The 16,637-nt window shown below is 36.7% G+C and overlaps 3 protein-coding genes across 3 annotated transcripts; 2 read left to right on the top strand and 1 right to left on the bottom strand.

The window, feature by feature from the left end:
* Positions 1 to 63: 63 nt before the first annotated feature.
* Positions 64 to 4,749, bottom strand: APC8 (anaphase-promoting complex subunit 8). The gene is made up of 5 exons (XM_059585318.2): positions 4,480 to 4,749; positions 3,436 to 3,625; positions 2,629 to 2,935; positions 542 to 1,792; positions 64 to 411 (listed from the first exon to the last, which is right to left on the bottom strand). The coding sequence occupies exons 2-5, from the start codon at positions 3,519 to 3,521 to the stop codon at positions 322 to 324; spliced, it is 1,734 nt and encodes a 577-aa protein (XP_059441301.2). The 5' UTR covers positions 3,522 to 3,625; positions 4,480 to 4,749; the 3' UTR covers positions 64 to 321.
* Positions 4,750 to 7,916: 3,167 nt separating this feature from the next.
* OTP43 (Pentatricopeptide repeat (PPR) superfamily protein) lies at positions 7,917 to 9,859 on the top strand. Its single transcript, XM_059585066.2, has one exon. It carries the CDS (start codon positions 7,917 to 7,919, stop codon positions 9,408 to 9,410), a length of 1,494 nt encoding a protein of 497 aa, XP_059441049.2. The 3' UTR covers positions 9,411 to 9,859.
* Positions 9,860 to 12,026: 2,167 nt separating this feature from the next.
* Positions 12,027 to 15,456, top strand: DEL1 (DP-E2F-like 1). The gene is made up of 11 exons (XM_059587596.2): positions 12,027 to 12,261; positions 12,357 to 12,424; positions 12,607 to 12,659; positions 12,758 to 12,835; positions 13,009 to 13,062; positions 13,187 to 13,289; positions 13,598 to 13,665; positions 13,760 to 13,832; positions 13,931 to 13,992; positions 14,141 to 14,525; positions 14,977 to 15,456. The coding sequence occupies exons 1-11, from the start codon at positions 12,167 to 12,169 to the stop codon at positions 15,063 to 15,065; spliced, it is 1,128 nt and encodes a 375-aa protein (XP_059443579.2). The 5' UTR covers positions 12,027 to 12,166; the 3' UTR covers positions 15,066 to 15,456.
* The last annotated feature ends 1,181 nt before the right edge of the window (positions 15,457 to 16,637 follow it).

Below are 16,637 nucleotides of genomic sequence, written 5' to 3'. Positions count from 1 at the left end.
TTGAAAAAATTAATTATATCATCTCTAGGCCTAATATGACACTGATAAATTAACTCATACACCAATTCCAAAAGCAGAGGAAATTATTTTCAAACTTCGAACTCATAACTGCAGCTTCTTAGACTGAAACATTCTGTTGGGTCCATCCATCCCCATTCGGAAAGAACTAATTACATTTCATTTCAAAATACATCAATTTGTTATGCAGCATTGAAGATACGCTTATAGGTTGATATATCCAAGCCTTTTATCATTCACTAATTTCCCTAAGCCAGAAGCTTGGAGAAGGGGGCATACAACATCTGTGTGGTAACGAGAAATTCAGGGGGCAAAGTGCTCGACATCCATTGAAGGGAAACTAGATTGTGATGTTCTCATTCCTCGAAGCAAACTCTTTGCTGTTTCCTTTTCCTGTAATCAATGGGCATGAGAAGAGCAAAATTAGTGATTCAAATTTTTATGCGTTCAACAAATTTGTAAGACGGGTTAATTTTTATGGAAACCATAGACAGAAGAGAGAACAAAATTTATTAAAACTCACCGGGCCAGTATAATCCAGAAGACGGGTGCAGTACGCCTCTGATTCCTCAAATCTCTTCTCGGCTTTGTAGTATTTAGCAAGATAAAGAAGGGCTTCTACCATATTTGGTCCTTCCCTCTCTTCAGCTTCCATCCTCTCCAAATCCTTCTTGTAGTAATACGCAGCCTCGTCACGACGCCCAAGCTCAATTTGCAATTTTGCAAGTCGGTGAAGGGCAATTGCTTCCCTGTCGTCACATTTTACCGCCCTTCTGTAACACTTATCTGCCTCCTCAAGCATGAGAAGCTGATCCGTTTCATAACACTGAGCCATTGCGATCCACACCCGATAATCACTTGGCTGCAAGAATACAGATTTTCGGAAGTAATGGAGAGCATAGTATGGCATGCCCATCATCTCATAAGTTTGCCCTAATCCATACCATGCTCGATAATCACACGGATTTATATCTACAGCCCGTCGATAGGCATCAACAGCAGCTGGAATATTTTTCATCTCAACAAACTCATGACCCATAAGTGTCCACGCAGATAAATAATTTTTGTTCAGTTTGAGTGCCCTCCTAAAATACACAACTGACTTCTCATGCTGCCCCTTTAAACTGTAATAGTTCCCAATAATGCAACAAGATTCAGGCCTGTATTTATCAGTCTGAAATACCCTATGTGCAAGGAAACTCAGGGCAGAAAAACACTCTTTTGAATAGAGCACATTGGAATACATATCCATGTCTTCGACTCGAAAAGGATCATTTCTTAGAAGTTCTTCGAATATAGCTTCAACTTGTTCAAATTCCCTTAAACTGTACCGAGCTTTTGCAATTTGAGCCTGGATGTAGTTACTAAAACCAAAAGTTCCCTGTAGACATTCGTATTTTGCTAAAGATTCGTTGTGCATCCTAAGTTCTTGATAAGCACTGGCAAGAAAGAAGTCCTTCATCCAATGGTTATTGAGATTAAGGCTGTTCAAGGTGTCAATTGTCGTGCACAAAGACTGCAGCTCTGACCATGCATTCCAGTTCCAAGGGTAGCTATTCACAGACTCAACAAGAACTGTACGAGCAAGAGTCTCACTGCCTTTCTCTTTGAGCACAAGACCATACAAGTACAACCCGAAGGGGTCAATTGTGCCATTCTTGCGAAGCGTTGATAACTCGCGCTCCAAAGAGACCAGTTCACGGTTCACGGCATCGCTCTTACCTAAGGGTCCCTCAAGTTCTATCATTTCTTCTTCTTTCCGCTTTTCTCCAGCCTTCATGACACAATGAGAATAATGGTATCTATATGAATAAAACTTCTGAAATATAACAGAGATCAAATAGATTATAACCCTTTCTAATAAATTAATGGAGATCATGTCAGTCATGCCAGATTAAAAATGGATCAAAGTAAGCAAACAAAGATAAGTACAACCCCTTTTCTGTCTCACAAGTACCACTATATTCTTCAATTTTCTTGCAATGTGTATGGCACTATAAATTAACACATTCTTAATGACTTGCTGCTAAGTCTTTTCAGTCTTTTTTGCCGATAGTGCAAAATCATAGGTATTTGATCCAACATAAAATCCTGAAAAGCACCAACCTTCTAATCTTACACATGAATGGGCTTTCATTTCTTTAGCTTTTTTTTCTGTGTTCTTTAATTAGGTGAATTTCATACCTAGATTTCAAAATCAAGTCTTATCTGAACAAAACCTCATTACACCATGATTTTTTCTGGCAACTGAGTCCCATTCTTGCATATTTCATGCTTTTTGTAGCAACAATCACTATCCACTCTGACAATGATAACTAAACGCCTCGAAAGACTCTCCTCTACATGCTTTCACCAAAAACACATAAGATTTTTTTTAAACCCATGTTAGAAAAGAAATATTCTTTTTTCTATCATACTGAATTAACCAATCTTCCCTTAGACTCACCACAATTGAATCTCAAATAAATTATATCCCACAGTCAATAAAGAACATCAGGGGAAAACAAGTCTTATTCCTAATGCATCAAAACCCACCATCATTTAATTAGATCGAGAACAAAAACAGAACCAACAGGAACTATACAATGCTTAGAAGAGAATGCAACAAACCAGATAAAGCGCATAGCAACGCAAGAAGACAGATTTCTTCCCAGTTTGGTCTCGAAGCACATGAGAAGCCCTCCTGTACTCCCGGCAGTCAAAGTATGACTTGGCCAGAAGGTAAAAGTCACCAACCACCACCTCGTCCTCCTCCATCACTGGAGTCGACACATATGACACACCGGCAATCGGTGTTGAAGTAATCTCGTTTGTGCGGAATCTCCGGCGAATGCTTGAGCTTCCACGCTGGAATCTGGTGTTTGAAGGCGTGAACTTTGCTGGGTCTTGCTCGATACCCACCAGCTGTTCTGCTGCCCTGCACATACAATGGCGAATCAAAATCCATTGGCAATGAAAATAACCAAATACTGAAGATAAGAAAAACAAAAAATTTAAAAATTTAAAAGAAAAAAGGTAGCAATATAATTCTGAAAACAAGACTTTTACAACAATTTTGACCTGGGAAGAGAAAAACTGCACTCAATTTAATTGACTTAGTTCAGTTCGAGCCTCTTATAGGGTTTTGAACCCCCAATACTTATTTTCCTTTTGCCCAAGTTGCTCAGTTATCAAATAGAGCATCAAGATAAAAAACTTAACACTAATTAGTGACACAAACACGAAATTCAACCAAAATAGAAGATTAGCTTAAATGAATTAAAGAGATATTAAAGTGGTTCAGATCCATGATTCAGGCTTGCTCAGTATGCATAAAGATCTCACTTCCAAAAGCAACAATAAAAGCACTTCTCAAACATTAAATAATAATAAGTTCAGAGACAGAGATTGGGGGCTTAGGGTTTGGAGTATGAGTACCATTTGGAGGCTGAGTAAAGGCCACGATCACTGAGCTGATGAATCGCAGTCCGGAGCTCACTTTTGCAACTCTCTTTCGAACTCATCGATCTCTCTCAGCTTAATTGCTCGCACTCTTCTTCATAAAAATCAAATTGTGGCCGCCTCTAACGTACACCCCGTTTGGCGGTTCGCACTGACCAGCACGTGCCTAGGTTTTTGAAAGAAAAAAGATATTTATTTAGTCCCATGGTTTGTAGTTGTATCAAATTGATCTAAAAGTATGGTAGGATAAAGATCAAACTGTATGTGTTATAGCCAGTTCATGCTTTCAAAAAATCTTCCGCAGCTGATTATCACTCAAAAGTAAAACACATACTACTGCATCTTCCATCGAATGAGCATTTCATAAATCATAACCTAAGAGTCGAAGTACAGCCCAAGGCTTAAGAAGACATAAACACCAAATATTGATCAATTTTACGGGAAAAACCATCAGTGCTAGTTGGTCAATAATGAAAATCATCAGTGCTAGCCTCCGCCTCGAAGTGTACATAGTGGTATTTTATTGTTTTTATTGCTAATTACAAAAATAAACTTTTGTGGAAAGATGGAAGCGCGAATGAACCCCTCGAAAAACGCTAATCAATATTTTCGGTTCTAAAGTCACTCTCCAATATTCCTACTCAAATTTATGTTTCCAGATCAGATCTATTGGACAAAGCATAGGATGAGCCTTTTTTTTTTCTGAGCTATAGGATTAATCACTATCTCAACAAGAAACCAGTTGGTAGTGACTTCAAAAGAAAAAAACAAGACTTAAAATAAATAAATAAATTATAAAATGATCGAGAAGGCACAAGTTTTCTCAGATATTTTCTTTCCCTTTCATCTATTTTCATAGCAATCAAACAGACTCAAAAGCCAAACGTATTCTCAAAATCCGACATTTGTAACCGAAACATGTAAGATGGAGAAGACAACACCAGGTCTGGAACTCACAGCCAGGGATTTAATCTCTCAAAACATTCCCCATTAAAGCTGGATAAAAAAAAAGAAGCTTACCTTTCGGTTTGGAAAAAAGAAAGCCGAAAGTGGTGGTGGGAGGCGGAGACGCTCTGATGAAACAACCTCGCCGATTCAAGAACTGAGGAGGATAGGAGCTCGGGGAGAGGTGCTGTAGCGAGAGAGAGAGAGAGAGAGAGAGAGAGGGCAGTGGAGAAGGATGTTTGGATTGAGCGCCAACCCAAATTTGGATTTGGCACGGTAGGTTAAAATTTTATTTTAGATTCCGCCGATGCATGCGAGTTTTTGTGGCTTTTATTCAAAATTTAGGGATTCAAAAAATAACATTGCCCATGATTTAGTTTGGCGGTTTTTTTTTTTTTTTTGTATGTTAAGTTGTTTGTCAATGTTAATTGATGACTTAAAGAGAAAACAAAAGAATAAAGTTTTAACAAATATAGCCTTAAAAATCTTAGGATAAGTTATTTGTTCAAAAAGATTATTGATTTCAACCGTTTGATTAAAATTATTAGATGCAAAAGCAGTGGTGGAAGCAATCTGTTTTACGGAGATAAACCTAGGTCGACATGGGCATATAGTGTCAAATACGCAATAGATTCTCAAATCTCTCATAGGATGGCAGTGTTTACACATTGGTAGAGATGGTAATACAGTCCGCCCATCGGCTTGCCCAATTGGCAAAACGTTCTTTCATGGATAATGTTTCGTTGGAGAATTTTTCTGATTGTATCCGTGATGTAATTTGGATTGAGCAAATTGCTCTATCTTTGATTTAATTAATGGTAATCAATCTATTATTATATATATTATTAGATGCACATATGAATTTACGTCATAACCAATCATCAATTGATACATAAAAATAATTGATGAGTTTTTTTTTTTTTTTGTAAATTTATTGTTTTATTATAAATTGAAAGAACAAAAAACAAAAGAAAAATATGAGTCACCCCTCATATGTATTGGTAGTGAAGGGAGATTGTCACTCATAAGAGCATTCACGTCCGGCTTAGTAAAAATTTAGCTAAATTTAACCAAAATATTACTTTTTTATATTTTAGCTATCAACTTTTTTAAAATACTTACATCTAGTTTAACATTTTAACTATTAACTTTTAATATTTTATTTAAATTTTATTTTTTATTCTTTATGTAGTTCTACAAGTGAGGAGAAAGAAGTTTAAATGATTTTTAATTAGAGAAGAGATACTGAAATAATTTTTTTATTAATAAAATTATAGATTGTTAAGCTGCAATGCTCAACAACTTTGTTGAGCACTGTAGCTCTTCAGCAAACTAGTGACTATTGACTAGTTTGCTGAGCCGGATGGAGAGTATTATTAACACTATAGCTCAACAAAAATAGTTAAAATGTTATTTTATTGTGTCGGATGCAAATAAGATGAGGAAGAGACAATCGTGGCCATCTCTGGTGAGGAAGATGCTACCCCTCACCAAGTGGGGAACAAATGAGAGATTATTCGTCGCCATGGGTGGTCATCCCTCATTGAAGGGGATCGACCACTTTCTTTATAAAGGAATGTTGCCCTTCAATAGTTGAAGGCAGATCGGCCGCCTCTTCTGACGGGTAGTTGCTCCCAGTGAAGGGAGAATATACCTCAAGGCCATCCTTCATCAAGTGAGGGGTAATTTTTTTAATTTTATTTTATTAACTTTTTGGAGTAGAAGTGTAATTTTACAACAAGTGAAGTCATCAACTATATCATATGTTAATCAGCAATTAGTTGTAACGAAGACGTCAAATGATTTCTATCAAAGGGTTGATGATATTAACTATTTTGGACAAATAATTTACTTCTAGGATCTTTAAATACTTCAAATATATAGATTAACTTGGTATAAGTGCAAAACACTTAGCCTAAAGTTATGTTTGGATCCGCATAAAATATTTAATACAAAAGATATTACATTTTTGAATGTTTGGTGGGACGAAAATAATAATCAACCAACAAAATTATTTAGTTTTGAGAAATGGTTGCGCTTTGGGAAATGGTTGTTTTTAACTTGAAAAAGAATATTATGATGTTTGAAAGTTGAAACCTTAGAGTTATAAACGTTGGAAAAATATTTTTGTGTAGTTAGAGTGTTTTATACTTTTAATTGTTTATAAATATTTTTATTTTGGAAATAAAAAATAAAAGAGAGAAAACAAAACAAAAAATAACAAATATGGCCATTGTTTTTGAAATTATAAAAATGATAAAAGTTTTGTAGGCCTCGTTTGCTAAACGATTTTGAATCGTTACTATTTTTCTCTTTTTTTTTTTCAACATATTTTTACTGTTTATATCACATCAATCACTTTTATTACTATTTAAATAAAAATGTTACTACGAAACAAAATGTTTTCAATTTTTTCATACCAAATATTTTATTTATTTTTTAAAAAATTTTCTTACTTTTTTTACATCAATCAATTTTTATTATACTATCGGACCAAAATCCATTAACAAACACGTCCTTAAATTTGAGGAGGCTTATAACCAACAACGTATGTAGGAGTGGGCAAATTAACCATTACCGTTTAACCGGCCGTCTACCGGCTTCGACCGAACCGATATAAACCGTAGCCGATATGCCGATATCCTTATCGGTTAAAAAAAGTATACCGGAATTCGGTCCGGTCCGGTTAAGCGGTTCTTATCGGTTAACCGGTTAACCGATAAGAAACCGGATTTTTTTTTTTTTTTTTTTTTAAGTCCTAGTCCCAAAACGGCGCCGTTTAGTATTTTAGAGAGGTTTCCAAATTCCCACAAGTGACACAGGTTTTCGAATTTGTGTAATGGTGTTGCCCATGACTTATTTTCCTTTTGCTAAGTGACTTTAATTAGTTAATACTTTGTTTATTATTCATTAATGAATTTTATTTTAATTTGGGTTTGGGTAGGTTTGATGTTTTTTTTTTAAGTGATGGCATTTGATGAGATTTCTTTGCCTTTGGTAAAAGCATTTTTCATTAACTAGTTTTGCTAGTCTAATTAGCATTCATTATGTTAATTAGTCAATTTGCTTTGAAAAAATGTATTTTATAATATTAAAAAAAAAAATAAAAATTGAAGTGGATCAATATAAAAAAGTTTCAATTTTTAGCCCAAAAAACAAATATTTGGGTCACAACAAAAAGTATTTGGTCCCTAAAACAACTCATTTTTAATAAATTATTTTAGCCCAACAAAAAGTATTTGGGCTCTCAAAAGTCAAAAAAACTCATTTTTGGTTTTTGGCCCCACAAAATAAATCAATATAAAGCTCTCGGTTAAATCGGTTAACCGGTTTAACCGGACCGTTTAATCGTGTACCGTTTTAACCGAAATTATCGGTTAAAATTCTTATTGGTTCGGTATCGGTTAATAAACCGTTTAACCGAAAATTATCGGTTAATAACCGATAAGGTCCTTAACCGGACCGTTTTGACCGATATCCAGGCCTAAACGTATGTATGACATCCCCCCAAAATGTTGTTCCACCTGCTTTCCCGGAGAACTCCTCCAGCATTCTCCTTCCACTATCAAGTTTACCCTCCAAATCCCCCTTACTTCCTCCAATTCCACCGCCTCACAACCGCACCGCCAACACCGCCGCCGCGAGATGCCGCCTTAGCGAAGCTCATCCTCAGCTCCAACCCACAAACCCTAACCCAAACCTTACAAGACCCGACCATTCAATGGACCTCAGACCTCGTCAACAGGACCCTCAAGCGCCTCTCCAACCACGGACCCAAAGCTCTCCACTTCTTCAAAACCGTCGACCGCCACCACTCCCTCTCCTCCTCCGACTCCTTCGACCTCGCCATCGACATCGCGGCCCGCATGCGCGACTACAAGGCCGTTTGGGCCCTCATGGCCCGAATGCGCGCACGCCGCATCGGCCCAGGCCCAAAAACGTTCGCCATCGTCGCCGAGAGGTACGTCGCCGCTGGAAAACCCGATAGAGCTGTCAAGGTGTTCTTATCTATGCAGGAACACGGTTGTGTTCAGGATTTGAATTCGTTCAATACGATTCTTGATGTTCTTTGTAAGTCGAAACGCGTCGAAATGGCTTATAATTTGTTTAAGGCTCTAAAGAGTAGGTTTAAGGCTGATTGTGTTAGTTATAACATTATTGCAAATGGGTGGTGTTTGATTAAGCGCACGCCCATGGCATTGGAGGTGTTGAAGGAGATGGTGGAGAGGGGATTAGAGCCGAGTTTAACGACCTATAATACAATGCTTAAAGGGTATTTTAGAGCTGGTCAGATCAAGGAAGCTTGGGAGTTTTTTTTGCAAATGAAGAGGAGGAAATGTGGGATTGATGTTGTTACTTATACTACCTTGGTTCATGGGTTTGGTTGCGCGGGTGAGATTGAGAGAGCTAGAAGGATTTTTGATGAGATGGTCAAAGAGGGCGTGCTTCCTTCGGTCGCTACGTACAATGCTCTGATTCAGGTTTTGTGTAAGAAGGATAGCGTGGAGAATGCCATATTGGTCTTTGAGGAGATGTTGAGGAAAGGGTATGCCCCTAATTCGACAACTTATAATGTGATTATTAGAGGATTGTGTCATGCCGGTGAAATGGACAGGGCTTTGACGTTTGTGGAAAGAATGAAGGATGAGGATGAGTGTGAGCCGAATGTTCAGACGTACACTATTGTGATCCGTTACTTTTGTGATGCTGGAGAGATCGAAAAAGGGTTGGATGTTTTTGAGAAGATGGGTAGTGGGAATTGCTTGCCCAATTTGGATACTTATAATATTTTGATAAGTGCAATGTTTGTGAGGAAGAAATCGGATGATTTGTTGGTGGCCGGAAGGTTGTTGGTTGAGATGGTTGATAGAGGATTTCTGCCCCGGAAGCTTACTTTTAATCGGGTTCTAGATGGGCTTTTGCTAACGGGGAATCAAAGTTTTGCAAAAGAGATTTTGAGATTGCAGACTAGATGTGCCCGTCTTCCTCGTCAGTTCAAATTGTGAAAGAGGTTTGGCATTCCAATTGGCTCATGAATCCTATAAATTTCACTTAAATCCTTTTCTGAAGGGCTTCCATTCATGCTTGATATTGTCTTCTTTAATGGCTTTGATGTGCTGCTCCTTTGCCTCTTCAAACATCTATGATTGAATTAGGAATTTATAGTTGACACCTAACTGGGGACTTTCAGTGCCTGCTTTTGCAAGCAGCCCAGAGAGTAGGACTTATGTTATATAAGCTGTGGCCAAGGAGGGTCTTGAAAGTTTGGAAACCGGCCTGCAGCCTTTTACTGATAACAAATATCATTGTTTGTGGCAGCAATTGAGAGAGATGTCACTGGTGATGAACATGAATGAGGTGACTTGAACTTGCTTTTATACCCTATTTGTATCATTAGGGAAGTATCCTAGCTCGGCTGGGGGAAACTCTTCATTAAAGCAGAGTGACATATTACCGTCAAGGCGTCAACCACAGACCTCACACCAGATTTACTCTTCCTGATCCCCCAAAAAAGGCAGATGCTCCTGCAGGTAGGAGCTACTTCACTTTCGGTGTTCAGCAGTCCCTTTGAATTGATATCCGAAGATTCTCTGTAATAGGATGGTTTGAAATGATGGTGTACTACAGATTGTGGTGACATGAATAGGATGAGCATACAAATGAGGCGGAACATGGATAACGAAGAGGTTCGAGCTGGTCAAGAGTACGAAATTATTGACAGAAACTCTTCAATTGTCACATGACAATATATGCTCAACCATTCACTTCAGTCTTAATTGTTTGTTCTTTTGTATTTGATTGAGCAACTATTCAGTGATATGATATAGGTGTAGGGTTCATAGCCATTGCTGTCTTAGCAAAGGTTCATAGCAGGTGCCTCTCCTTTCACTTTCCCTTGCAGAAAATTTCCATCAATTTGATGGATCCAATTGGGGAGAGTTGGACCTAATAAAATTGAAGATTTTGATGGGTGTATGGTATTCTGATTCCTGTCGATGTTTGTCAGTGTTGTGCTCAATTGTTTTGCTGAATCCGAGCAGGCCTGATTTACTCACTGCTGCAGTACTTGTTGCATTAAGAACCCTGCCAATTAATCTCAAAAAAAAAAAAAAAAAAAGAACCCTGCCAATTGCTACCATCAATAACTGAAGGTGGTGGAAGGAGTTGGGTTTTGTGGTCATAATCAATTGAGAATGTTGTCTCACCAACATAGTTTTTATGGCTCCCAAAGGAGATTGTAGAAATAAGAAAGGAAGAAGATGCAATAATCTTTCCAAGCAGCAGCTGTAAGATAGACTGCTTTCAAGTATCTGAGTCTATTACCATTGAGTTGGTCTATTCCTCTAGAGACATGGGGTGCATTTATGATTTTTATTGGAAGCACATTTCTCCTTGCCCCCTTCTTTATTCTATCACTCTTTCTCCTCTCAATTTTTTTTTTCTTGGATGCTCTCTTTTCTCCTCTCCTCTATATTATTATTATTATTATTTTTTTAAAAAAATGACCGTTAAAGAAAAATATATAATTTTGAAAGTATGACCATTAAGAAAAGAAGAACAGTTAAAAATATAACCGAGATGAAATTTGGAAAAATATGACCGCTAAAAAAAGACAAATTTTAAAAAATATAATTGTTTGAAAAAAAATAAATGAATTATTGAAAGAACAAACATTAAAATAGAATAATGAAAATTAATAGGAAAAATATAAGGCGTAAATGTACGCGTTTGAAAAAGTGAATAACTAAATTAAAAAAATAAAGGCATTTTTTTACTATAAAGTTTTAAGTTGACAAACATTGGTCATCTTTCCATATAATTTTTTTATTCCATTGGGCTACTTGGGGATGAGGGCTTGAGTTGTAGCTTGCTTTAAAGCCACGAAAGCAGGACAAGTCTTACAGCTCGAGTAAGCTGACACAACCTGAATTTTTCCTTTTTGTAAGAACAAAACCTGAAAATGGGAATCATAAATTAAAATTTTCCCCCTTGTTTACTTTGTTTTTTTATTTTATTTTATTTTTTATGTTATACTAGTTTTTTCAAACTATTGAACCTTAAACGAAACATAAATTAAAATTTTTCAGCAAAGAGTAATGCTTTTTATACTATACCTTTATCTCACCTTATCTTATTGGTTTAACATGATAATGCTAGTTAGTTATTAAGAATATGTTTGAAATTGTGTTTGAAAAATAGAGTTTTAAGTCAAAAAATAATTTTTAGCAAAAATTTCATTTATAAGCTTTTTGAACCCTTAAAAGAGCTTTCAATTTTTTTTTACCAAACAGATACTTTTTTCTTCAAATGAATTTTTTGAATATTAAACGCACTTTTAAGCTCCTCAAACACACACCAAACAGATCATAAATCAACATTTATTATAATTCCAACTCTCAACCGTAAAGTAAAATATTGCAGAATAATTATGAGATATGTTATATATAATATTACCTTTTTATTTTATTTTAAAAAAAAACTCTATCAATACAATACAATACCCATGGGATGGGAATGGGATGGAGATTGGAGAGGCGCGTCAGAGTAATTCAAGTTCCCGCTTATTCAAACTTTGAAAACCAAAACGGAAAAACAAGACGCACGAAATTTCAAAATGATTACCCCGCCAATTGCCCAATCCCTTCCTTTCCTTTCTTAACGGTCCTCGCTCACGCCTCAGCCTCCATCTCTCACTCTCTCTCTCTCCACGTACGCTCTCTTCCCCTCTACCTTCCCTTCACTTCCACTCAGATCTCCCCCAATGGCTTTGCCTTCGTCTTCCGCTCGACCCGATCCCTCATCGCAGCACCACGCCTATAGCCGAAAGCAGAAATCCCTCGGCCTCTTGTGCTCCAAGTACTCTCTCTCACTCTCTCTCTCTAGATATATATTTTCCCTTCATCTTGAAATTTTGTGTTATCATTTTTCAAAATTTCAATTGGTTTCTGCAGTTTCTTGAGCTTGTACGATAAAGGTGACGTTCGATCGATCGGGCTCGACGATGCCGCTTTGCGATTAGGTCTTCATCTGATTACGATCTTTAATTTGTTTCACACGCGCACACACATTATATATTTATGTGAATTTGAATTTTGTGGATCTAATGAGATTTGAAGGGGTTGATAGGTGCGTGTGTGTACACGTAGATGTGTATGTCTGTAGTTTTAAATTTTTGTGGATCTAATGATTTTGGTTTTGCAGGGGTTGAGAGGCGAAGAATCTACGATATTGTAAATGTCTTGGAGAGTGTTGGGGTGAGATTGTTGAAACTTGATCTTCTCAATTTTCAGCTTTTCCATTTCTAGTTATGCACTGTCTTAAGCTTGTGTGGCTATTTGGTTTAATACTTTAGGTTCTCGCAAGGAAGGCGAAGAACCAATATACCTGGAAAGGGTTTGGTGCAATCCCTGCGGCTTTAAAGGAGCTCAAGGTAAATTGTTTCCTCTTTACTTTCTTGGGTGTAAATGGGTTTTGTTAGAAGTAAAATTAAAGTAAATTTTATATATATTTATTATTTGTATTCGTTTTAGTGGGTTAAGATTGTGGTTGAAATGCCCAATATTTGGAATGTAGCACTGACATTGTGTTATGATGCTGTGATAGGACGAGGGTATGAGTGAGAATTGCAGTACCTTTGACGGCAACGACTATGCAAAAGTGGGTGAATTCTAGGTTGAAGGGATTTTTTTCCCTCTTTTTGAAATTGTTTTGTTTATGGGAATTGTTTTTTAGGCATTTTAATGAAGGTTTTTTTTTTTTTTTGGGTGTTTTTCTGGGGAAGGTTTCTGATGATGAAGAAGATGATGAAAGGTTTTCCAATCCCAGTACTGGAAGTCAGAATGATAAGTCAAATCCCAGTACTGGTGTTAAAGCCGTGACAAAAGGTATCCTTTTGTTTTTTGAACTTTTTTGTAATTTGCTTTTATGCTACTATTTACTTAGGACTACAATATATATATGTAAATGTCAATGAGTCATATATTATCCAGAACATAGGTTTTGGACCAAACACAATGCCATTGGTTTGATTGGTCTGATGTGAATTTGATGACTCAGCTTAACCTTATAAAGGGCATAGAAATTGAAATAGTTCCTCAGTGTTTGCATTTATGTGTTTAAATTAATCATTATTGAGAAATAATGATGGAATAGAATTTGATATTCTGAAGTGTGCTTCTATTTATCTTTGCAGAAAATCGGAGGGAAAAGTCTCTGGCACTTCTTACACAGAATTTTGTCAAGCTCTTTCTCTGTTCTAATGTGAGTGGAAACTATATCCTTTTATTTTTGTTATTCTGCCATTGATTTCCCTTGTAATTGGTCATTATTTTGATGTTTTTAAATAAATATATAGGCAGAAATGATCTCTCTTGATGATGCTGCAAAGCTATTGCTTGGGGATGGCCACAATTCTTCGATAATGAGAAGTAATGAATCTCATCTTTGCTTCCTTTATTCTCATCTACTGACTGAAATGGAGCCGAAACTCTTTATCTAACAATCTCTTGATTTCAAAACTTTGCAGCAAAAGTAAGGCGACTATATGATATTGCAAATGTATTGTCTTCAATGAAACTAATTGAGAAGGTAAAACATCACTGCAAATCTTTGCTGAAAAACTTTAAAACTGCTTTAAACTTGAGCTTTTTAGTTCTCTACAACTCAACTAAATTAAGTTTGGACCTATTACAATCATTTGCTAATCTTTCAAAACTTTTCTGTGGATGATATGCAGACACATACAATTGACACCAGGAAGCCTGCATTCAGGTGGTTAGGGTTCAGAGGGAGATCTGACATTGGGTCTGGTTCAAATGATTCTAGGAAGAGAATGTTTGGAAGTGATCTCACAAACGTCAGTTTTAAGAGGAATAAAGTTGATGAAAATCTAAATGGGGATCTGAAAGTACAAAAGCAAATGAAATGTGACACTTCGGCAGATGAGGTTGATAGAAAGAATTTAGAACATGACTCAAAACAGAGTTCAAAGAGCTACCAATTTGGTCCTTTTGCTCCATCCAGCGTACCCAAAATTGGAGCCCCCCAGGATAGCAGTGTTGCGCGAGTTCAAGACTGGGAGCAGCTTGCCTCTACTTATCGTCCTCAATATGAAAACCAAGGTATCATTTCATATGCTATTTTGCAGTGCAGTGAAACACACATCTCTCGTCATTGTAATGTGACAAGCATTAACACTCCATTAGAAAGATCTCTCAAATTAGGAAGTTTGTTCTCAATGATCTAGACTCACATTAGGAAACCACATAAAAAGGTGGTTTGGAAGTCACCTTTCATCTCTAGAGATGGCTCATATTCTCCCACGAAAGTTGTTCTGCATCATTTTACTCCGTTGATATGTGCGTAGAAGCTTTGATTAATCTAGCATCTTTGAATTCAGGCTCACATAACTGATTTAAAAAGATTCTATTCTATCATAGTGTGAATTTTGTCATTTAATGTCATTATCTTCAGATATGCATATCATGTTAACAAGTTTATATAGGCCTATATATATATTGTATTGTATTGTTGCAGAAAAATGTTTAATGCAAAGGTGTATAAAAATTGCAGCTTTGAAAGACCTCTTCTCTCATTACGTGGAAGCATGGAAATCATGGTACTCTGAATTTGCTGGGAAGAAGTCATTACAAATTTCCTAATGCGTCCCACCAATGAGCTCTCAATATGCACATCAACTTTTTCTTTTTAGTGATTTGACAAAAAAAACCAAACAAAAAAGAGATGTCTCCGTGTTGGGTGCATGTTCTCTATGCAATGACCACCCTCAGGATATTCATTTCTTCTAATTCATTTTCTTACACATTTTTTCATTCCTGTATGCAATGGTTGCATATGAATTTTGTTGCCTTCGTTTTCTACGCTTACGTAATTGAATAGATGGTTAGAGTTTTGCTGTGCTTTTGAAGCTGATCAGTTATCCATGGCAACTTATGTTCATTAATTAGTCGAGTAAATTGGGTAAGGAGCATTCATATTGGACCCAAATGTAGCAAATTTGGGTGAAAAACCAACTATAACTATGTTAGCAAAAATTTTGGTGAGCAATGTACACTCATCTATTATTCTCTCTCAAAATTTTCTTTTCTTTTCCTTGCTCTTTTTCTTCTCTAGTCCGTTGAAGCATACTCTCTTTACACGAATTTTTAAAAATATGGTCATTATAAAAAATTTTAAAAAAAATCCTTTGAAAAAATGACTTAGAAAAAAAAATTTTGAATTTTAAAAAAGATAAATGGTTGGTGTTAATATTTTTTTTATTTCATCTTACAAATTAACTATTAGGGTGATGTTTAGTAACTGTGTTGTGTTGGGCAAATACTGTGGACTTTAAAAAAAAGTGTGTCTGATTAAACGCAAGACATGTCTACATGGTTTTTTCTCACCCCTTTATAGTACCCCATCAGGCAAAATTACGCTTCTACCCTCATGCTTTTTTTTTTTTTTTTCACAGCATGACATCTTCCTTCTTCTCCCTTGTGAGCTCTCTCTTCTCCCTTACTCTTCTCCATTGCGATCTCTCTTCTCCCTTACTCTTCTTCCATCTTCTCCCCATACCAGCCTACCAATACCCATCCCTTGTCTCACTTTCTCTCCCCATCCCCAAACTTTCATCCTTCGGCCACACCTTGACGCCAACCTCTCCACAAGCGACACCCACCTACCCCGAAAGTTGATAGGTGACGCCTACCACGCAACATCTCCAATTTATGGAGTTTGAGAAAGTTTTGTCCATTTGTGATGCACATGACTACAAACTCAGAATATCTCTAAATTTAGATATGTTGCCAAGAGATGGGCTCTGTCTCAAGATGTTTGAAAATGAGTAGGGGACATCGAGAAAAGCAGGTGTAGGTGTAAAGCTACAGGAGGATGCAGATTCGTCGTTTATGGCAGAAATCTTTGATGCAGAGAGGACGATTCTAATGCAGGCTGATTTTGGAAAAAGAGTCAAAGGCATAGGTAGTCTCATTCGGGTAAGAGATGGGTACTGGTAGGTTGGTAGGGGGATAAGATGTGAGAAGAGTGAAGGAGAAGAGAGAGAAAGAAGACATACCATTGTAGGGGAGAAGAGGGAAGATGTGGTCTGGAAAAAAAAAAAGAGGGTAAAAGCGTAAATAGCTTTACGTGGGTATTGTGACTAGTTTGAAAAAATATTGTAGATGAAAGACGTGCGTTTAATCAGATGCACAGATGGTCTTAAAGTGTATAGT

Source organism: Corylus avellana, chromosome 3, assembly GCF_965113065.1.
Source record: "Corylus avellana chromosome 3, dhCorAvel1.hap1.2, whole genome shotgun sequence".
NCBI lineage: Eukaryota > Viridiplantae > Streptophyta > Magnoliopsida > Fagales > Betulaceae > Corylus > Corylus avellana.
The sequence above is the reverse complement of the archived record's forward strand: the minus strand, read 5'-3'. Positions and strand labels throughout refer to the sequence as shown.

Excerpts from the sequence above, each read along its gene's own strand:
- APC8 (XM_059585318.2), bottom strand. The coding sequence starts at position 3,521 with ATGAGTTCGAAAGAGAGTTGCAAAAGTGAGCTCCGGACTGCGATTCAT. Across the intron at positions 1,793-2,628 it reads GTTGCTATGCGCTTTATCTG|GCTGGAGAAAAGCGGAAAGA; the intron begins GTTTGTTGCATT and ends TGTGTCATGAAG. Across the intron at positions 412-541 it reads TTCTGGATTATACTGGCCCG|GAAAAGGAAACAGCAAAGAG; the intron begins GTGAGTTTTAAT and ends CATTGATTACAG.
- DEL1 (XM_059587596.2), top strand. The coding sequence starts at position 12,167 with ATGGCTTTGCCTTCGTCTTCCGCTCGACCCGATCCCTCATCGCAGCAC. Across the intron at positions 12,660-12,757 it reads ATGTCTTGGAGAGTGTTGGG|GTTCTCGCAAGGAAGGCGAA; the intron begins GTGAGATTGTTG and ends TTAATACTTTAG. Across the intron at positions 12,836-13,008 it reads CGGCTTTAAAGGAGCTCAAG|GACGAGGGTATGAGTGAGAA; the intron begins GTAAATTGTTTC and ends ATGCTGTGATAG.
- OTP43 (XM_059585066.2), top strand. The coding sequence starts at position 7,917 with ATGTTGTTCCACCTGCTTTCCCGGAGAACTCCTCCAGCATTCTCCTTC.